The 23,157-nt window shown below is 41.6% G+C and overlaps 1 protein-coding gene across 3 annotated transcripts in view; it reads left to right on the forward strand.

Moving 5' to 3' along the window:
• Lrba (LPS responsive beige-like anchor protein) overlaps positions 1-23,157 on the forward strand; it is a 495,461-nt gene that overhangs the window by 100,470 nt on the left and 371,834 nt on the right. For all 3 annotated transcript variants that reach the window (XM_060378522.1, XM_060378523.1, XM_060378524.1), the window contains 8 exons: positions 218-396; positions 1,184-1,337; positions 1,708-1,888; positions 3,026-3,153; positions 3,611-3,718; positions 6,062-6,221; positions 10,652-11,099; positions 18,499-18,632. In XM_060378522.1, the coding sequence (XP_060234505.1) occupies positions 218-396; positions 1,184-1,337; positions 1,708-1,888; positions 3,026-3,153; positions 3,611-3,718; positions 6,062-6,221; positions 10,652-11,099; positions 18,499-18,632 (1,492 nt within the window). The remainder of the gene's footprint in view (positions 1-217; positions 397-1,183; positions 1,338-1,707; positions 1,889-3,025; positions 3,154-3,610; positions 3,719-6,061; positions 6,222-10,651; positions 11,100-18,498; positions 18,633-23,157) is intronic.

The following is a 23,157-nucleotide window of genomic DNA, read 5'->3' on the forward strand; positions in this document are numbered from 1 at the left end:
GTAATGGTATTAGCATTATTGATAACTTTACTTTAAATGCATGGTAAGATTATTCATTGATAATTATTCCTTGATTCTTCTAAGTTTACTTTGTAGTGTTGTAGTGTATTAGAATTCGACTTTGTTAGATGGGTTTCCTGGAAGTTACTGAATTCTTTGCTAATGCCTTGCTTTGAAGTTAAACTTAATTTATTACTTCTTATTTTTTCTCTATTAGCTATCAAGGCAACAGGAACAGCCAGGGCAAGGAGCAGCCCCGGATGCTGTTGACCAACCCAGGAGGGACTCCAGGTCGACCGTGTTCCGCATCCCTGAGTTCAAGTGGTCTCAGATGCATCAGCGTTTGCTCACTGATCTCTTATTTTCCATAGAAACAGATATACAGATGTGGAGAAGGTTTGTTCATGTGTTCATTAAGGAAGTTGTGTAAATCTTCATCTCTGTTTTCAAAGAAGCTTATGTAAACATTTTCGTTACCCCAGACATTTGATTGACAAAGCAGAATATAAATTATTCTATGTTAGTGTTCTGCCATGTTTCCGTTTATTCTCTATTCTACACATGGAATCCCAGTTTGGACTACAAAACCATGAAAATCCAAGGTTTTCCTTATTAAAAATTGCTCAAGGTTTACTGTAGCATTTTTTTTCTAGAATAGAGTTAACTAGATGGTAGTATTTTAAGTAGGCTTACTATTATAGATGCCCAAAACTAGCTGAAATTTATGTCTTACTTTGCTCTCATATTTAGTATAAGTAATCTATATATTGTCTATTATTTACATTGTGTGATTTATAGTTTTAAAAGAACTCAATTTTTTGATTTTTGTTTATATGTTACTCTTACCATTTAAGAGAATTTTATGTCATTATGCAAGAAAGTATTAGCAAAAACTCACTTTTATAGCACATGTAGTGCTGTTTGCCTCCTAATTTTTGGTGTGACTTTTAATAAGTCTACTTTCATTCAACCCTGTAATCCAGATATGTGATGAGTGGTGTCTGCTTTAGCAAGGCCGTGTCTTGGCCATAGACGGTGGCTGCTGATAGAGCGCCCTACTTGTTCTGAGGAAGTGTGTTCCTTGGGATCTGCTAGACTTCCTGCCCCTCCTTAAGCAGGTGTACGGTATTCTGTGATTTCCTGTCCTTCGCTTCATCACTAAACATAATTTATCTTTGGACAGCCACTCAACAAAGACAGTTATGGACTTCGTGAATAGCAGTGATAACATCATCTTTGTCCACAACACAATTCATCTCATCTCTCAAGTGACGGACAGTGTGGTCATGGCCTGTGGGGGCATACTGCCCTTGCTCTCGGCAGCTACGTCGGCCACGGTAAGGACCTCCCTGTCCACCTGCTGTGAAGTCGTGAGCACTGTGTGTCCTTCCTGACTCAGCTCAGTGTGGTGGCTGCGCCGTAACTGCCATAGCAGAACACATCCTTTATGTTTACCTGGAGAGATTTTAGGGTGTCTAGAAGGGATGAAGAACCATAAAGATTGTTACTTTATCAGGCATGCGTTCGCTTGTAAAGAGGATGGTGGAAGTGGTCTCATTGCTTTGTTTTTTTTTTTTTTTAGATGAAAAGAGAAATTAGTCTATTGTTGTAGATTTTCAGAAAGCCTGACCTTGAAAAAAGCTAGAACATTAAGAATACATCTGGTAGATGCGAATGGAGGTAATTATGGAATCTTGTGTTTTACAGCATGAGCTGGAGAATATTGAGCCTACACAAGGCCTTTCAATAGAAGCCTCAGTGACTTTTCTGCAGAGGCTCATCAGCCTTGTAGACGTGCTCATATTTGCAAGTTCTCTTGGTTTCACTGAAATTGAAGCTGAAAAAAACATGTCATCTGGAGGAATTCTGCGACAGTGCCTCCGACTGGGTAAGCTGTTAAAAGCCATGGGCTAAGAATTCCATTCAGCAGTCTCAGTCGCCCACACATTAATGTAACAGTTTCCTTCTGTTGGGCTAGGTGTGTACTTAGCATGTGGCCTGCGGTTTAGTGCAGGGCCTAAGAATTGGAAGCAAACCTAGGAACCCTGGCTTCATGAAGACACTTATGTATAAAAGCAGCAGAGAAGCCAACAAATGAGACGTTTTCTATATTTATCAACAATAAGTAATATAAACTAGTAATTCCCAATAATTAGACTTTTTTGTACGATTATAATTTTCACTTAAAATGCCATTGAGCATAGCTTTTAGATTTAGTGTGCTTAGAAGAAATTGGTGTACCAATTTGTAAAAATTATTTGAAAAGTTCATATTTTGCATAACAAAAGAGATGCTGTCATTTATTAACTTCTGTCATTAGTGCTGATTTTTATGTTGCAGTAACAACTGTTTTGTTCTTTTCCATGAGGAAATTGTAAAAGGAAATTTATCTCAGATTGAAACTGTGATAGTGCAGTTGGAATCTGAATGTAGACTTGTGTGTCGGGCCGCTGCGTCTTTAAACTTACTAGGATTCTGAGCTGGGCCGGCTGTGTGCAGCCCTGTAGAGTAGCTGCCTAGCACGGTGAGGCTGTGGCTTCAGTCGTGGGAAGTACAGGACAAACATGCCATTCCTGAACTGATTTCTATTTAGCAGAACTCCCTAGGTCGTTCTTGAGGGGGCTGGAGAACATTTTGTGAAACAGGGCTCTATGAAGATGAAGCTGGCTTTGAACTTGCTCTCTAGATGAAGATGGCATTTGAACTTGTGGTCCTCCTGCCTCCTCCTCCCGAGTACTGGAATTATAGGCATAGCCACCAAACCTTGTTTTCTGCTGAGGACAGAGCTCAAATCCAAAGTCTCAGCAGTGCCAGGTAGACACGTTGCCAGCTGAGCTGCTCTCCCACAGAGAGGAAAATCAGTCAGTAATCACTGGCTAGGGACACTTTAGGAATTTGTTGAAGGTAATCTATTTTGAACAAAGTATAACAGGGATTGTATTGTGAAGGTGATTTGTATCTGTGCTGTATCCTTAACATAAAATTTTCTTTTCTTTCTCCATCTTTTTCTTAAAATACATTATAGTGTGTGCAGTGGCTGTTAGGAATTGCTTAGAGTGTCAACAGCATTCACAGCTGAAAGGTAGAGGAGACACAGCAAAAGGCTTGAAAACAGTGCCTAGCCTGATTCCCATGGGGAAGTCTGCAGCAAAGGTAGGATTTAGAATCATTGATTTTACAAAAGTGTATTGATATACTACAATTAAGATCTTAAAGTTTGCTCATTTTAGCATAAAGCAAATCTCACATAGGTTCTAGGTTTCTTCCGTAATATAACATTCAAATGTTTGTGTTTAAATACGTGGTAAATGTTAGCGAATTGTTAATCTTTCCTGCTTTTCCAGTACTTTTTCTTGCTGTTATGATATGCTTTCATTCAGGCATGTCAGTTTTCCCCATGTGATTCCCTTCGCCATTTAATCTCAACTCCCACAAGGAAAGAAAAATTATATGAAAAAACTGGGAAAAAGCATGTTATAACATGCTTTTTTGATACTTCACTGTCTTATTGTTTTTTTTTAAGTTTGCTGAATGTGTGTGTCATTTATTGTTATTATTAATCTTATTATTATTATTACAATTATTATTGTTATTGTTTGATCTCAAATAGAGCCCAGTGGACATTGTGACTGGTGGTATATCTCCAGTGAGAGATCTTGACAGGCTTCTGCAAGACATGGACATCAACCGGCTTCGAGCAGTTGTGTTTAGAGACGTTGTGAGTTCAAATATTTCTTTCAGGCACTCTTTTACTGCTTCCTCTTGGGCCTAACATCCTTACAAAAGAAGGAAGCTCTGTGAAATACAGTAGGTGGGTTCAGTAGGCAGGTCTAGAAACGAGGTTTCTTGGAAATGATTTTAGAGTCCGATAGTGGTAAGAGGGATTAGCTGAGCTGCTTTATCAGATGTGAGAGCAGCGTTCTGTCCCTTGGCTGGTGCTTAGGTAATCTGGTCAGATGCTGCTGCGCAGCCATGGCAGGCAGAACCTTAACCCTGTAGTCTGGCCTCCATCCTCATGAGTAGTGTAGACACGTGCTCTCTCCCGGCTCTGCACCATTCACTGAATGGTTAATGTGTTTTCTCCCTGAAGTGTTGAAAATGTATTAGAAGGTACATAATGAAATGTTTCTCCCATGGTGTAGTATTTTAAACTTTTATTTGTTTTTTATTTTTGAGGTGGCTTTCAACTCTGTTTGCTCCTCCAGCCTCTCCAGAGCTGTGACTGCTGTCACATGTCTTGTTGTCTGTTTAACCTTTTAAAGATGAAAATAATGTTGTTTTAGCAGATTCTGGTGTTATTTTTTTTAAGATTTATTTATTTATTATGTATACAGTGTTCTGCCTGCATGTACACCTGTACACCAGAACTCATTATAGATGGTTGGGAGCCACCGTGTGGTTGCTGGGAATTGAACTCTGGACCTCTGAAAGAGTAGCCAGTGCTCTTAACTTCTGAGCCATCTCTCCAGCCCTCCAATGTTAAATTTTTAGTTTTATAAAACATAAATGTCAAAATAGTCATTTGAAATAATCACTTGTTGCATACTTGCTGTACGTTTTGTATTGGGCACTTTAAATCTGTGTGTCATGTGAAAGTTGTGAGCATTATCTTTCTTTCTCCTTTTTCTTTCTCCAGTATTTTAGTGCCCTCTTGTGTTCCTGACTGGATCTTAAGTTTAGAGTTTGGAGTTTGTCCCTGCGCAGTCATTTCTGAACACTGACTGCGTAGCGCAGTGCCAGATGCCGTGTGTCTGTCAGCTCGGTTGTAGTCCTGTGAGGAAGATGACAGCGTTAGATTGTTCTGGCTAGAAAGCACATAGTAGAAAGAGGTGGAGGAAGTGAGTGAGAGAGTTTTGTAATTTGGTGGGGTGAAAAAAGATGTCAATGATTTGCCTAATGGTCACATCGTTAGCAGTTGTGATATACGGCAGGAATAGTAAAAGAGGAAAAACGTGCATTCATCTTTTCTACCAAGAAACTCATGCTTGCGGACCTTTAAAGTGCAGTAGATTTTATCACACTGGAAATGTGCCTCAGAACTGCTTTAAGCGGACCTGTTAAGGGAGAGTTTGACATATATTTTTCTGAACTTGCATCTAGAACTTCTGACAATGAACATTTTTTTAATTTAAGTTTTTTATATTTTTTAGAATTTCATATATGAGAACAGTAGATAATAATTGACACTTAATCTAATTGTCCCATAAGTTTCCATATATTTTCTGGGCAACAAAGCTGAGGGCCTAGGACAAGTGCCAATCAGTGCATTATATCTTCAGACTTAGCAACTTTCCAACTACCAACTACTTGAGATGCTTGCAAGTTTAGGTTTCATAGGCATATTTATTTTTTAAAATTTAAAATAAGTTAACTCGTACAGGAGGTGTTATCAGAGGTGGTGTGAATGGCATTTCTTACCCTGGGTGTGGAGGTCACGGGTGGCCACGTGGAGGTCATCTGCAGAGCTGGATGGCTGCCCTGCGCCTCAGTTTAGCTTGTCCTTTTCTTTTAGAAAAATGCTTTGTATTCAGTCCTGACTTGTGTTTGCCTGCGATGTTTAAAATACCCTGATGCTTCCTGATCCATCCTTTTCTCTTTGTGATAGCTTCACTTTTTTTCTCCTGGATGGTTGTTCTGGATATGCTGGGTATCAGTGCAGCTTGGGTGTGATGTTAGATTAATATTAGATTTATTTGGATTTTTATGATGAGAGGTAAAAACAATCAATTACCTTTCTATTGTGTTAATTACTATTTCAGTTGCCTTTTAAGTTTGGTACAACATGTCTCTTCACATTGAGCACTTAATTGTTTTTAAAGTCTAATCAGGTTTTCTGTTTGTGTGTTTGTACGTATTTAAAGGTGCTGCCAAGAACAGGTTTGACATTTGCTGAAACGTACTTTAGAATTATTACACTTAGTAATAAATTATTATCAAATGCTATGTTTTTTGTGCACATTGAGAGACTTGTGAGCATCTGTTGTATTTTCAGTGTTGTGGTGTGGAGTAAGATTGAAAATGTTGGTGGTGGCATGAACAGTTACTTTTGTTTTCTTCGCAGGAGGATAGCAAGCAAGCTCAGTTTTTGGCTTTGGCCGTTGTGTACTTTATCTCTGTTCTGATGGTCTCAAAGTACAGAGACATTTTGGAACCCCAAGATGAAAGACACAGTCAGTCTCTTAAGGAAACTGGAAGTGAAAATGGTGATGTGTCACTTCCTGGTAAGTCTCCATATGTTATTTTCTGGTACCCAAAGTTCAAACAAACCCTTACCTGGTTAAGACGCTGATTCTCACACTGAAATCCACCAGTGTGTAAAGGGAGACGGTAGTGTAATAGTTACTGAGAGCAAAGTAGTTTAACTTACTGATAACGCAGTCAAACTTACATATTGTATAATTGTTTACAAGTGGGAGATGAGTTTGTACTGTAGGTGGTCCATCTAACTAAAGATGAGAAAGTGTTATCCTTTATAAGTAGAGTCCAAAGTTTTTAATGTAGTATTTGCCATGAAGGGTAATTCAATCTTTTGTATTACCTAGGAATTCAAAATTCCTGGATTTCTTGGAAATCTTTTAAAGAATTAATTATAATTTTAAAAGTAGCTCTCAGCCAGGCAGTGGTGGCGCACACCTTTAATCCCATTGCTCAGGAGGCAGAGGCAGGCGGATCTCTTGAGTTTTAGGCCAACCTGTTCTACAGAGTGAGTTTCAGTTTCAGTAGCCAAGGCTACTCAGAGAAACCCTGCCTTGAAAAGCCAAAAAATAAATAGAATAAAGAGGTACTAAAAGGGAGTTTCAGTCACAGTTGGATAAACAGCTTTGGTGGTTACAGAACTAGCTGCACCGAGAGGAGGCGCTCCTAGCTCCCTCTCCCTCCCCGTGGGTTTTCATCTTCATATAGATTCAGACATGTGAGAAGAAAGACTCTGCCTTCGTGGAGCTTATCTCTGGCAGGAGGAGACACAAATTTTTTTTTTTTTTTACAGTTTCTTGTTTTTTAAATTTTTCTAATTAAATTTTATTTATATATTTATTTATTGCAATTTCTTCACTTGGTATTCCCACTGCAGCTCCTTCCCTCTTCTCCTCCCAGTGATACCCACCCTCCTTCTTCTCCCTCTATGCCTCTCTCTTAGTCCCCTGATAGGGGAGGTCCTTGTCCCCTTCTATATGACCCTAGCCTATCAGGTCTCATCAGGGCTGACTGCATCATCTTCCTCTGTGGCCTGGCAAGGCTGCTTTCCCCTGGGGAAGATGATCAGAGAGCCAGCCACTGAGTTCATGTCAGAGACAGCCCCTGTTCCCCTTACTAGGGAACCCACTTGGACACTGAGCAGCCAAAGGGCTTCTTTTGAACAGGGAAGGTCTAGGTCCTCTCCATGCATGGATCTTGGTTGGAGTATCAGTCTCTGCGGGCCCCCCTGGCCCCAGGTATTTTGGCTCTGTTGCTGTCCTTGTTTAGCTCCTGTTTCCTCCAGGTATTTCTATCTTCCCCTTCTTTCATAATATTCCCTGCACTCTGCCCAAAGTTTGGTTATGAATCTCAGCATCTGCTTCATTACCCTGGCTGGTAGAGTCTTTTAGAGGCCCTCTGTGGAATGCTTTTGTCCTATTCCCTGTTTTCTCCCTCTTCTGATGTCTGTCCTGTTTGCCTTTCTGAATAAGGATTAAGCATCTTCCCTAGGGCCCTGCTTGTTGTTTAGCTTCTTTAGAGTATAGATTTTTTAGTATGTTTATCCTATATTATATGACTGATATCTACTTATAAGTGATTATATACCATGTGTGTCTGTCTGCTTCTGGGATACCTCACTCAGGATCATCTTTTCTAGTTCCTACCATTTGTCTGCAAATTTCATGGTTTCCTTGTTTTTAATTGCTGAGTAGCACTCCATTGTGTAAATGTACCACAATTTCTGTATCTATTCCTTAGTTGAGGGGCATCTAGGTTGTGTCCAGCTTCTGGCTATTACGAATAAACCTGCTAAGAACATGGTTGAACAAATGTCCTAGCTGTGCACTTGAGCATATTTTGGATATATGCCTAGGAGTGATATAGCTGGATCTTGAGGTAACACTATTCCCTATTGTCTAAGAAAGCAACAGATTGATTTCCAAAGTGGTTGTACAAGTTTGCATTCCCACCAGCAATGGAGAAGGGTTCCCCTTTCTCCACATCCCCTCTAGCATGTGTTGTCACTTGAGTTTTTGATCTAAGCAGTTCAGATCGGTGTGAGGCGAAATCTCAGGGTCGTTTTGATTTGCATTTCCCTGATAACTAAGGACATTGAGCAAGGTGTTTCTCTGTCATTTGATATTCCTCTATTGAGAATTTTCTCTTTAGCTCTGTACCCCATTTTTAAATTGGATTACTTGGTTTGTTGGTGTTTAACTTCTTGAGTTCTTTATATATTCTGGATATTAGCCCTCTGTCAGATGTAGTATTGGTGAAGCTCTTTTCCCAGAAGATAGTTTTTAATAGATAAATTTTGTACTATTTTAGAAGGCAGTAAAAGTGATAATAAATAAACTATCAGGCATGACAAGAGAGACGGTTTGTGGATTTTTCTTTAAGAGAAATGAGCAGTCATTGGACTGTTAAGTACAGCACTGTAACTGACCTGTATTTTAAGATAACTCCGTGGCCAGTGTTCAGCTGAGAAAAGCATTTGCCCTGCAACCCCGATGCTCTCATTTCCGTCGCCCAGTGTCTATGGTGGAAGGAGAGAATTGACTCAGATAGGTTGTACTCTGTGCTCCACGTGTGCACCCTGACGCGTGCGTCAGCGTTCCCGACATTACACATAACGTGTGCACATTGTCAGCACATAAGCAGCGACAGTGATTAGGAACACGGGATTCAGTGCTGAGGGCACACCTCAGAGGAGAAGAAAGATAGTGTTTAGGCTCTCTGCTGCCACGTGGTTTAAACGCACAGCTGTCTTCCTATCTCATGATTTCTGGTGTCCTCTGGTGGCCTGCTGTGATTCTCAGCCCTGCAAATGATCTTGGTGACTGGAATTCCAGCATGGACTCGATGCTGGCTGGTGCCCCCACTGAAAGGGCTTGGGGCTGAGGGGAGCAGCTGAGCTCCCTGCGTGTTAGTTGGGAAAGGTTTTACTTCCTATGTTAACTATTTTTCTGTCTTCGTGCATTGGTTTGAAAGACCGTCCTGTCTGCATGGCCGCTCCCTCTGTAGAGCAGAAGTCAGTCACATTCCTTAACAAGAGCTGGTTTAGATTCTGGTACAGTTAGGCCTGGAAGGACTTAATAACTCGGCCTTGGAACTGGCTGTTACTTTTGATTCTGTTCTGTTGGTTAGCTCTTCTGTGAATTTCTTAAATATGAGGTGTGAGTCAGTGGTCTCTTTACAGTAATTGCCTTTCCTGTCCAGTTATGAGGACAGCGCGGCAGCAGTTCACCTGATGGGCTGGGGTTGGAACACAGAGACAACTAGAGGCAGTCAGATCCCAGATGTATTGGGTGACAGAAGAACATTAATGTGGGTCTTAACAGAGAAAAGGCTTTAATAGTCACTGTAAGATAGCTGGGGCAGACTGAAGGTGATATGCTTCAGTTTTCAACCTTTGACTTGGGAGGTTTTGGCAGAGCAGATAGAGGGCAGGCGGTGGGACAGCTGTGTGTGTGCACACTGTGTGTACACTGTGTGTGCGTGTGTGTATATCCGCCAAAGTGCACGTCCATATATAATGTGCAGAGTGGGTGGGATCCTGAGGGAACACACATGTGGATAGAGGCGAGGAGAGAACCAAGACTGAAAGGGTCAAGGATTGACCCCCTAAGTTCCACAAGCTTAATAAAGCAGGGAAGACAAATTTAAAGACATAAGGAGAAACTACTGGTGAAGTGAAAACAACCAATGTGTCAAGTGTGGAGGGCACCCACGGCTGCTTTCCCAGGTGCTGTATGGAAAAGCACTGGCCATTGATTTTTTGGCAAGGTGTCGCTTTTTGGTGAATTTGAAAAGAGCATCTTGGTTGGAATGATTGGGAATTTGACTGATCAGAGAGTTACGGTGGGCAGCAGCGTGGGTCGCTTGGGCTGGGGACATAGCTCAGTTGGGCGAGTGCTTGCCTGGCATGCGTGACATCCTGCCTTGGATTCCCGAGCCCCTCATCAGCTGGTCATGGCAGCACGTCTCTGTAACCTCGGTACTGGAGCTGCAGGGAGTGAGATCACAAGCTCAAGGTCTGTCTTGGATTCATAGCCATTCTGGAATGCGTGAGACCCTGTCTCAGCAGGCATGGGGGAGCTCCTGTTGAACTAGACCTTCCTCAGCATCGATTTGTTCTGCCTGTGGGAGGCGCTGACCATTTTTTTCAGCAGTGGAAACTGCGTGTGAGGTAGTTTTTCTCTTATGCACTGTAGGTTCGACTCTGTGACGATCCACGTTTCTGTGATGCTCTCCTCTGAAGGGTGTTGTGGCTATCTACTAGTTGTTCATTCTGTCTTCCATTTTGGTTATAAGATGCTTGCCTTCGTTATATTTTAAAATTTGTGTTAATACTTTTTGATTTTGAGAGAACATGATAGGAAATCCTGGGTGGCTACTGGGACTTGAATAGAAATAAAATTATTATTTTTTTAAAACTTGATTTTTAAGATTTGCTCTTCTGTTTTTGGTTAAGATGCAGAAAGCACAGCAGCAGAATGCAGCTCTTTAACCATGTCTTCGGTGGAGGAGCCCTCGGGAGGCGCCGCCTCTGCTCGTAGGAGGGACTCTGGCCTGGGTGAGGAGACAGCCTCTGGCCTAGGAAGCACGGTGTCTGTAGCTTCTCCAGGAGCGCCTCCAGGGGTCAGCGCGGGCCCCGACGCCGTCAGCGAGGTGCTGTCCACTCTTTCTTTGGAAGTCAATAAATCTCAGGAAACAAAAGCGGATGGAGGAAACGAGGTGGATAGGAAGAAGACACCGTCAGTTCCAGTTTCAAAGCCTGTCAACGTGAAGGACATTCTCCGGAGCCTGGTTAACATGCCGGCCGACGGAGCCCCAGCGGACCCCGGCCTCCTGCCCCCGGCCAGCCTGGGCGCTCTCAGTGGCCTGGCTGCCCACGCTGTGCACCTCAGGTCTTTCGACAGGTACGCAGGGTCCCTGCTCTGCTGCGCTTAGGCTGGTAAATGGCAAAGCGCCGCGGTATGGAAGTGTGAAAGGCTGGACTGTGTGGAATGGCTTGATCTAATTCATTAAAATGTAAGGTAGTTCTGCTGTAGGGTTTGCACAGTATTTTTATTTATAAACATTTTATATGCCACTAAAATTATTTTAGGCGTATTTTTAGTAGTGTATTAACACATTGTATGTAAAAATGCCCTTCCTTCCTTCCTTCCTTCCTTCCTTCCTTCCTTCCTTCCTTCCTTCCTTCCTTCCTCCCTCCCTCCCTCCCTCCCTCCCCTTCCCCCTCCCTCCCTCCCTCCCCCTCCCTCCCTCCCCCCTCCCTCCTTCCTTCCTTCTTTTCTTTCCCTTCCTCCCTCTCCCCTTCCCGCCCTCCCCTCTTTATCTTTTTCTTCTTTGCCTTTATGTGGATATGTGCAGATAAGGGCAGGTACCTGTGGAGCCCTGAGGGTCTCCTGGAGCTGAAGTTGTATGTCATTGTGAGATGGCTGACGTGGGTGCTGGGAATAGAACTCTGGTCTTTTACAAGAGCAGTTCTTGCTGTGAACCACTGAACCATTACTTGAGCTGCTTCTTCGCACACACTGCATTTAATTAGGTTGTTTGCATGAGCATGGATCAGGGGTTATTAATTGAACAACTAAGCTTTGCCAGCGTCTGTCCTGCTGAGGAATACGACTTTTTGTCCGACAGTGACCTTTAGCCTTCATAGCGCCTCAGAGAGCGCGGCCCGTGAGCCCGTCCTTTGTCCACGCAGCTCTCCTGCAGATGGCCTCTGCTTCTGTAAGTTTGTGGTGGTCCAGCCATGGTGTCTCAAGAAGGCGGCGTCTCCAGCACTTCTTCCCATCCTCCAGCTTACGCTCTTCAGCCCACTCTTTGCCAGTGTTTGCTAAGCTTCTGAGTGGTAATGCAGACGTTTCTTTAAGGAGTCACCAGTTATGGGTTGTCTCTCAACTGGTGCATTCTGCAAACTGAAGTTTCTCTGACCCAGTTTAGTAGCATAGTAATCTTTGTGCATAATTACAAATATTTAGAAAGTTATTCGACAACCTATCCATTTGGAAAAACAATAGTACTATGTTCCTTTGTCTAGTTCCCATAACCTTTAGTCCACAAACTTTTGACCAGGTTTATTATACCAGACGTGAATTCTTTTGTGTGGGCCTGTCCTCAGATCCAAGCAGAAAATGATTGTTCATTCCAGTAACAGTTAGGCTACTTACTGTCACACCCGTGAGTTCGTGTGACCTGGCAGGCTGGTGTTGTTGTTGCAGGGTTCTCAGCTTTAGGATATGTACTGGCTTTTCCCCTCAGCAGCAGGGATGGCACCTTCTGACCTCTGGAAAGCCGCCGGCAGGGAGAAAGCTCCCAGCTCAAGTGTGACTTGGTTTTTCTGTAACCAACGTGTGTGGAGGGAGGCTTAGCAGCAGTTACCATGCGGTTGCTGTGTGCGGCCAGCAGTGGACCGTGCCCTGTTCATGGTGGTCTACGTCAAATGACCAGTTGGAGATTATGTCCCGTCGGGTCTTTGCGTGTCTGTCACTTCCTGTGTGGCTGATGTTGCCTTAGAATCATATCACACTAGTGCACAGCAGAAAGGCCTCGGAGGCGGCTCCTTCCTCCTTCCCGGCCACGGCCTCGCTGTGGTCTCGTCGCATTGCCGGTGTAGCTTGCTCTGGTCGGTGACTGCAGTGGTGTGCACCAGGTCTCCACTGTTATGGGATTCCTGAGAACAGAGTCTGTAAAATCCCATCTGGAGCAGATTTCCTGTTCACTGATTTGTGGATGTAAGGTTTTCTGTTTTAGTTGGTGGCTTCTGATATTAGAAGCTTCTCCTTATTAGACTGTGCAATAACAGATTTTTCTGTTGGGTTAGCTTTTGTCCTCTATTTTCCCATTTTTGTGAATAGTTTGTACTGTGGCACCCACGCCAGCTCCAGACTTCTCAGGTCACACGATTGTTCGCCACAGATCTGTGAACCCGTGAACTAGTCCTTCTGACCTGGGCAAGGCTGGGTTATGGGTATGAGCTACCATGCCCAGATTAAAATTAGCTTAAATTGTGCTAGTGTTGATAATAAATAATTGAGTGGCTAAATACTTTAATTGGCTGTGTCTTATTAATATAGTTAAAATGATTTTTTAAATAAATGACCCAAATTTTTTATTTTGGCATTTATTTTCTTTTTAATAATTTTGAAATTAAATCTCTTTTCTCAATACCTTAAGTGAGATTATGTATTTACTTAGGGAATACTGCTTAGGTAGTGCACTTTAAAAGGTTTGTTAAAGTAGGAAAAAACCAGTGCTTTTGGCGGTAGCTTTTTTCTGGATGCTCTGTGGAACTTAACTTGTCTGGTGTGCATTTGACATATTGTCTGATGGAGTACAAACTGCTCTCTCTCTCCCTGTCTTTTCTCTTAGCAAGAGACACCTTTTGAAAGACTTTGCTTTCAGCCCTAAGCCGATGGAGTGTCTTTGGGACTTTGAAAGCACCCCTCTGATCATGTATTTATCTCAGGAATGCTGTGCCAGAAATCAGAGCTCTCCTCATATCTTAAGAATTATCAGCTCCCAAGCAGTTGCTGGGAAGTTTAGAGTAACAGCTCCATGAGGGAACCTTGCTGAAAGGCTGCCCGCTCCAGTCTCTTTAAAAGGGAGGGTGCTGGTGCGCATTCCCATGCCAAGATTCCTGCTCTTATCTCATCTGAAGATCCTCCCTGGCGATTAATGGGTGCCAGGGATTTATCTTGATAAAGTTCAAGGGCTGCTCTGTGTTTTCAAATGAATCTTTAGGGACTAAAGAACTCAGTTAAAATAGTTTTTTCTTTTTCGTTAGTGAACCATTTTCGTGTTAAATAAAACAGTAATGTGAAGGTTTGTGATATTTTGAACTGATACTATTTTGAAATGAAAGTTGTAAAACATTTTATTTGTGCTTATTACTAATTGAGAGAACTGTGAAACTCCCTAGTTTAGGAAAAATGACAACAAATGTGTTTTCACTTGATATGAGCGTGCCTATAAAAAGTACTTAAAATCTGTGCAATGGAAAAGTGCTGAGTATTCTAAATACTTGGCTATGTTAGGGAGTTCATAAAGAGAACCCTAACTATGTTAGGGAGTTCTATAAGCAGAACTTTCACGTTCATACCTGTGTTTTAATTGATATTTTGAAAAGCAAGCTGGTTATCTGTCTTCTACATTCTTTGTGACAGAAAGGGAAGTACTTCAGTTAAAACTGACATTGTTCAAAACTCAGATGATTACTTGTATCCTAAGCATTAGGACAGATTTTGAGTTTATGTTTTAAGTGGAAACCTAGAACTTAAGGTACAGTTCATACATGGGGCTTGCTCAGTTTGTGCAAGGTCACGGCTTGAAAACCCAGCACAAGAGGAAAGCAATGAGCTGGGGATGGAAGAGTAAAACAAAACAAAACAAAACAAAACAAAACAAAAACCTCAGGCATGTTGCATTTTCTTTGTTTCTTTTTCCAAAGAGAATACAAACTGCTCTGTTCTTGTATAGGTAATTCTGAAAAGTGATAAGTTTAAATTTTTAGTTTTCTTCAGAATGTAGGATGTGCTTACTCAGTTTATATTTGTATTTCCAGGATGAGCTTAATGGGCTAAGCATCTCTTCTACTGAAGCTTTTAGTCTGTGCAGTGAAACCTTATTGTAGTAATAAAATGAAAATATCCCATATATACATATTGTTTACCGCATTTTTAATTAGATCATGTGACTTGGCCCATGATCTTACGTTCATCTGGCCCAGAGCTGTAGCAGCGTTACGTTACATCTCAGAACTGATTTGAACCAGGGTGTGGATTTAGAAATTAGTAATTTTATTTTTCTGTGTAGTAATTGATAGTTAGAATAAACAGCAGGGGAGAAAACATGAACACGAAGGTGGTTTTACAGGGCCGGTTCTGTCCGTTGCGCTCCAGATGTGCTGACCCCTGGCACTTCCCCCAGGGTGGGAAAGTAGTGACGTGGGGGGGGGGTTCCCGCTCTCCCCTATCGAGATTGAAATAAAGCCTCATTTTCTGCCTGTTAGCCGATAGAGTTCTGTAAGTTAATGGTAGTATATGCATAATTTTTATCTTGAAAGCCGTTTATGTGATCTGAGTAGGTGAGCATAATACAGACATTTGAGAGTTAGTATAACTGTGATAGCTGGAGAAGTTAGTGAGCATACTGAAGGTCATTTCATTGTATGCTTTTTGTGCATAAGTGAGACGGTGTGTGAATTATCTTTTAATACAGCTTTAAAAACAGTGCATTGTGAGGTAATGGCTGAAATCACAGTCTGATTTTAGGCATATGCAGATTTGTGTTGCATTCCGAAATTTATTTAGACGAATTACTTCACCTTTCTGGGCTTGCCTTAAGGAATTAAGAAACGCTTTCAAGAGGTGTTTGGTGGCACATGTCTGTAATCATGTGACTTGTGAAGGTGAGGACAAGACGGTACAACAGTGGGAAGTCAGGGGTCTGGCTCTGGCTACCTTTTGTGTTTTCTCCTCCAGTTATACCTTAATGCTGTTTTTCAAATTGAGCTATAAATTTTTAAGAATATGTGCCAAACTGTGGGCAATAAATATTTACTGAACTGAATAAAAGAATATGCCATTTTCACTATTGAAAGTAATATTGACAGTGTGGTAGGTGTTTAGAAACGAGATGAAGATTTTGTTGGTTTGAGCAGGGGAGGCAGGTAAAGGTTGTACGTGACAAGGAATAAGTATGATGAGCTCTGACCATGTGGACTTGTATGATGCAGAGCATCAGTCAGGAGCCCCCTTCCCGCCCCAGCCTGTCTCTGTCCCTAGAGGCAGTTTTAACAAAACCACTTTTTAATTTGTCATCTCCAAAGCTTTTTAAGTAAAGAAAGTAAAGAGTATGTTCTTGAACATAGATTTTTAATTTAACGTAATATCTTTGAGATTCCTTCATGCTGCTGATCTGTATCGTATTGTTACATGATAATTCTTTGTAAGTTCTCACCCTTTCAAAACTTTGCTTTTCTGCATGAAGGACATTTGAACAATTTCCAAGAATTTGCAAGCATAATTATATTATTGCATACTTATATTTTCATATTTTCTTGGGCAAAGTTGGGTCATAGGGTAAACGTATGCCTAAATTTTCTTTATAGAAATAGATTTTTTTTTCACTGATGTGGATTAAACAACAGACCTCTGACATATTAGACAAAGTGCTTGCTGTACCACGGCCTGCCCACAATTCACTGATCTAAATGTTCTTCTCCCATCAGTGCATCTCTGTGTGTGCACAAAACAAGTTGTGGTGGTTCTTTAGTGGGCAAATGTGAAAGTGAGTTATTGATATTTATCATTTCCACCTAGTGGTTAGAGCACAGAATGTCTTCTTACATATTAGCCTTTTAATTTCTGGCAAGAGTAGGAAATGCAAGCACATATTATATTTGCATTGTTTTCTGAGGGCATCACCAGCACATGTGTGTGTTTCCATGTGTGCACACATACGGAGGCCGCATGTGCTTTAAGTCAGTGATCTTCATCTGACACAAGCTGCCATGATTTAAGCACACCATTTTGGATTGGGGGCTCAGGTGGCTGTTGCTTCTATTTTTTAGTATATAGTTAACATTGGCAGTCACCCCTATAATGATGTGACACCAGCTACCCCAAGTACATTGAATAATCCTTGCCCAGCACAAGACAACAGTGTTTGCCAGGAATGATAGCCACTGGAGTAAAACGGAACCTATTTCACTTTGTTCTTCTTCTAACAACAGAAGTATATTTTTACAATAAGGGAATTACATGCTTTAGAGAATATGGATACATTTATTAGGATAAAGTACCTGAGTAACTTTGTTTAAAAAGCAAATACTTTAAGGCTATTAAGGGAATACTTTCAGCTTACAGTATTGTCAACGAAAGATGTGATTAGATAAATTGAATGTTGAAGACTTTAAGCTTATGGTTAACACCGGGTAATTAAAAGTAAGAGCTGCTGCGGGAGTACATTATATATCAGCTGTCCTTTTACCTCATTAACTGGGGCTTTGCATGTTTATGGAGCTAGCTTCAATTAAAAGTGCCTTGTAAGTTATGTCTAACAAGGTGTTTTAGTTAGTCTCTTAGTATAAAGTATTGCGCTTTAATTGAAATTGGTATATCATAAATAAATTGGTATATCAACTGGTTATTTGGTACTTTTGCTGTTTTAAAAATTTTTCTATTGTTTTCTATGTGATATACTCAAAAGCTATTGTTTTATGCGCTACATACATGTATCCATGACTTATGTAGATACTGTTTTATCTTTTAAGATAGTTAAGGTTTTATGATTTCTAGTTAGCAGTGCTTTAGAATTGTTATTGAAACATACTAAGTTTTCTGCATCAGTTGTGAGATTAAAAAAAAAAGTAATTTCTTGTTTTCTTCAATTCCAAAGTTCTTTCTCCCCACTTCCAAATTCTCTTTTGTTATGCTTACTGGAAAATTCAGGATGATTAGTTTAAAAAATTCTAATATAAATGTTGGTTAAAGTCGATTCTTTTCCTGGGACATTGTCTTAGTTTTAAAAATAATGAGGTTGAGGAGGCCTGCTGTTAGTACAGACTTTGCTATGGGAGCCAGAGGACCTGGGTTTGAGCCTCTTAAACAATGTTTTCAAGAGCTGTGTGTGTTGGAGGGAGGGTCGAAGCAGGTCAGGAAGATGGCTCAGAGGTTAAGACCACTGGATGCTTTTCCAGAGATTCTGGGTTGGATTTCCATCACCCACATGGTGGCTCACAGCTGTCTGTGACTCCAGTTCCGGGGACCAAGTGCCCACTTCTGGCTGCTGTGAACATCAGCCACACATACAGTACACAGGCATATGTACAGGCTAAAGACAAACAACCTACCTGTGAAGTGATGCTGTGAGTCCACCCCTGGGAGGAGAGTCAGGTGATGCCACCAGTCAGCCAGCCCAGCCTAGTGAGAGACCCGTTCTCAAAAACAGTGCTTGATGCCTGAGGATGGCAGCCAAGGTTGTGCTTTGGCTATGCTTGCTGGCTTGCTGGCTCTCCTCCCTCCCTCTCCTTCTCTCCCTCCCTCCCTTTCTCTCTTACTCCCTCTCCCTTCCTTTCTCCCTCTTCCTCCCTTTCTCCCTTCCTCTCTCCCCCTCCCTCCCTCAGTCTTCCTCCCTCTCTAAAAGAGAAAAAGGCATATAAATATAGACAGCATTGAAGAGATTTTAAGTTTTAAGAATATTTCAAAAAATACATCAAGATATGGTAGGAAAGAAAATGAAGGTTAGCTCTTTTTGTTTTGAAATGCATGTAATTAATGTAAGTAACTTATATTAATTTTTTTTTAACAGAAGTGTCATCATTGCAACAAAAAAATCAGCAGTCTTACCTTCCACCCTTAATACAAGCGCACCCGCCCACGCTGTCAGTGTGGTTTCGTCAGGAGATTCCACCCAAGCCTCAGATGTCGGCAGAGAGTCTCCAGGTGAGCTGGGTGGCAACAATGTCCACAGAAGTTTTAGATCCTTGTTCAAAAAATCTGAGGATTTTCTGATCAAAACAAGAACTTTGTAAGATGTTTTAGAAATCTTTGTGCTTTTTTGTGTTTTACTGTTGGTTGTTTCCTAATGTCCTTCTGTTAACAAAACCACTATTGATTATTTGCTAATATCTGTGCTTTGTTTGTGCCCTGGAGCTACTCTTCCACCTGGAATCCTAACTCCACAAAAAGTTCTTTCTTCTGTTCAGTGATTGAAACTGGTAGATTGGGCGCACATCTTGACTGAGGTTTTTTGCCATTTAAAATAAGATATTCAAATAAGTAAATGAACAAACATTGAATTATATTTTCTTTCTCTTGTTTTTAGTAGAATTTGGGAAGATGATTTGTGGATGAACTGATTATTGTTACCATATTCTGAGCAGAGCAGTTCGTTTTCTCTCTCTCTTACCCTCTCTATCCCCTCCCTCCTGTTCTCTGTCCAACATGTTGCTGTGCAGCCCAGGCTGAGCTAGGACGCCTTAGTGCAGTAGAGGCCGACTTTAGACCTGAGTGTACCTTCTCCTTTACCTCCCGAGTTCTGGACTGCCTGTGTGCACAGCCACACCTGCCTGTCGTTGGGCTGTTATTCTACATGTAAATTTATAGCTAATCACTTCCTCTTGGGACTTCACCATGCCACCTTTGTATGACTTAATTTTGTAGTGAGAGAGAAACCACAACAAGAAAAAGCACTGCTCAAATTCAGGAATACGATATTGGCTAATAAAGAGTTGTTTGACATACAATACATAGATACAAATAGGAATTGAAAGAAACTATAGAAACATAAAATGCACAATATGAGTTTATAGCAAGAATGTTTAAAATATTTGGAACTTTTAATATGAAAAGACCCTCTAAAGTTTATATGTAGTATGATCAAAGAATAGCTAAGACTGGATAGATTGACCCAGAAATGGAATTAAAGTTTGTTCAGGTTTTCCTCTTGAAATATTACCATTATAATAATTTTGTAATTTAGCTTAAAAATGGCAGTTTTCATGTTTATATTTTATAGCCATATGTTATTAAATATAAATTCAACTTTTTAGTATTGAGATTTAAAATTTTGCTGGGGATATTTATACCTTAGTCTCTCTAGATTTTTTCTGTGTCAACACTGGCAACTTTTTCTTTTTCCTTTTGGTTTTCTAGACAAGGTTTCTATGTATAACAGAGTTCTGGCTGTCTTGGAACTAGCTCTGTAGACCAGGCTGGCCTCAAACTCACAACAGATCTACCTGCCTCTGCTAACCGAGTACTGGGATTAAAGGCATGCACCACCACTGCCTGGCTGCAACTTCTCTTCCAGAGAGGTACAAGATAAGCATCAGAAGAGAAGATGTCCAACCCTTTTGTTTTCCAAGAAAGTAAAAGAGGAAACTAAGTTTAAGTAACTGTTTAAAAATCTAGAAAATTTAAAGTTATTCATCAGCAAATATTTAATTGCTATATTATAATATGTTGTATGTTAATATGCAGTATTCTTAAAATATGCTATCATATTTTTCTGTGGTGTTGCAGTGTATAAATAATGAAACAGAATTGAAACTAATTTAGCAGTGGAACCAGGTACAATATTCTTCAGTAATTTGTATACCAATTTGCAAAATGTAGCATCAGTCTTTGTTCTATAGAACATTGAGATTGTAAGGTTTCTCCGTATTCGGTCAATAGAAAAAGCCTTATTTCTTTTGGGTAAATTTTTATTGGGTGTGTAGACTGTCCTTTGCAGAGAGACAAACTGTGAAGCACACGTGTGCACACGAGTCACTCGTGTGCAGGCGCAGCGTAGCAGTGCTCAGTGGGAGACTTGCCCCTTGATTTGATGCTTCTTTATTGCATCAGGTACTTAGATCCTCAGGGAACCTGATAGTACTTTACTCCCTGCGTGGGTGCTAGATGAAGGGTGCGTTTACAGATGTCTGGAAAGTGTCTGAAGGAGCCATGTTGTCAGACAAGGAGAGCACAGGTCTCTGCCTTCTACATGGTGGCAGCAGCCTGTGCCTCTCCATGTGTGATTATCTGCTGGAATTGTTTAATGTTAATCTGAAACAACTCTATCATGAATTTATGTTTCAGTTAAATGTACAATTACATATTTTTTCTGATGGCCTGAAGGACACAGTCGTGACATTATTGGTATAAGTAGTTCTTCATCTGATTCAATTTTCTATTTCTTTCTTTCTTTGTAATATTGCTGGCTATTTTTAATCATTGTTGTGCAAGTGTCCTGTGACTTAAATATTTGTTTTTATTTCTATATGAATCTGTGTGTGTAGGCCAGGTATGATGTGTTTGGTGCTTGAGGGGACCAGAAGAGAGTGCCAAAGCCCTGGAAGCAGGGTCGGGTGGGGCTGCAGGTGTAGACGAGGCCGATGCTGGGACCCAGACTTGGGTCATCTAGAAGCAAGTGCTCTTGACTGTTGAGCCATCTTTTGAGCTCCAAGTTCTGTGAATCAAAAGAACATTTTCTAAAATCTCTTTTGTTCTTTTTACTTTTAGGAATGAAAATTGGCCTTTTTTTCCCCAAGGGCAGTGTTAGGAAATAATTTTTGTCATTGTTTTATTTGGAACAAATAGTGTTCCTATTCTTAAAAATAAAATTCTGCAGCCGGGCCACACTTTAATCACAGCACTTGGGAGGCAGAGCCAGGTGGATCTCTGTGAGTTTGAGGCCAGCCTGGTCTACGAAGTGAGTTTCAGGAGGCCAGGACTACATAGAGAAATCCTGTCTCATAAAAACAAAACAAACAAACAAAAAAGATTTATGTGTATGAGCGTTAAAAAGAAAGAACGCAGGGAGAGAATTCTGCTTATTGTTAAGGACCGAGAAACAGCGTGCGAAGGCCCTCACGCGGGAGTGAGCTTCGCGCTGTGGTATGAGGGGGGGGTGCAGCAGCACAGCATTATGCTGAGTGACCTGTAGCTTCGTGTACGTGTAGCCGTGGGCGATGGCCTTCTCCTCACACGGAGGCTGTGACAGAGCGGAGGTGCATCCCAGTTATCAGCCCCCAGAGCAAGGCAGACAGGAGGCTGTGCCCCACATGGAGCGTGGTTGTGCTGGTGGTGGCTGGGCCCAGTCCTGCCAGACCCAGCCGGCAGACGCAATGAGGAGCTTCCCAGTGCAAGGCTAGTGGGCAATACGGACGTGCTGAGTGATTTTCAGGGTCTCCTGGCTGTGCTCACTAAGGCTTTCACTTTGGCATTCACGTATTTTGAAGACTGTCTTATCCCCCAACGGCATCCATTCAGTAGTGATAGTACTGTAGTGCTTGCTCCTTCTCCCCATTAGCTGGTACACTAACTGTACACCGCAGGCTGCCCTAGCAGAAAGGAAGCAAACAAATGGTTCCTCTTTGTGGGCATCCCAAGTTCAACTGAACCCAGTCCAGCTGTTGGAGAAATCACATTTGCAACCAGGTGGAGCAGCTATGCCTTGCTAGCAGGAAGCTTCCAGTAAGCCAGAGAGGCAGATCCTGTCTCACTTGTAAAGAATGTGTCTCAGCTCATCAGAATTAGAATCAGAGCTGGGGGACAGTCTTGGGTTCAGTCCTTAGCATCACACGTTAAAAACAGGAACAAGGGGTTTTGATGGCGCACTGTTAATCCCAGCACTTGGGAGACAGAGGCAGGCGGATCTCTGAGTTTAAGGCCAGTCTGATCCACAGAGCAAGTTTGAGGACAGCCAGAGATCCTCAAAGAAGCCCTGTGTGGAAAAAACCCCACAAACCACCACCACCACCAAATTAAAGTAAGTAACAAATTAACAAACAGGGTCAGTTAACACAGTCAGAAGCTGATCTTGCTGTATAGTTTTTGCCTAAATATTTTTTTGGATTTGTTACTTACATTTTTAGATAGGTACTTCTGTCTTTCTCTTCATCAGTGTCATAAACATTTAGGAATAACAGTGAATTTTAGCAAAGACAGCTGATACATTCAAAGGATGTAGTCTTTAAAATTCTGCCACCTATCAAATGATGCTGAAGAACACTAAAGCAAATTATTTATAATATCTCACTGTGTAGCACAGGCTGGCCTTCAGCTTGTAATCCTCCTGCTTCAGGCTCCAAAGTATTGGGATTACAGGCATATGCCTCTACACCCTGTCTTGAGAAATGTTTTATTAATCACAGAATTCAGGGGCCAGCAGTAGTTCAGGAACCAGTTTTCCTGTGAGGAAGGTAGCCGGTGGGGATAGAGATGCATTTGCCTGTAGACTCCCACTTAGCTTGTGTGAGGAAGGGAGCTCATCTGGGTACAGGAGGCTGAGACAGAGGCTCTCCAGAGGGAGGACTGCTGTCTTTCCCAGCTCGCTGTGCGGCCTGACCTCGTGGAAAGTGTTTGTTAGTGTGTTCATGGATGCAGCCATGACTCTTGGCGGACGAGTTGGTTTGAGCCCGTGCAGTGTTGGGGAAAGCACCCAGTGGGGGCTGTGGCTCACCAGTCTCAGGTGTATGCCAGG

Source organism: Meriones unguiculatus, chromosome 2 (assembly GCF_030254825.1).
Source record: "Meriones unguiculatus strain TT.TT164.6M chromosome 2, Bangor_MerUng_6.1, whole genome shotgun sequence".
Classification (NCBI taxonomy): Eukaryota; Metazoa; Chordata; class Mammalia; order Rodentia; family Muridae; genus Meriones; species Meriones unguiculatus.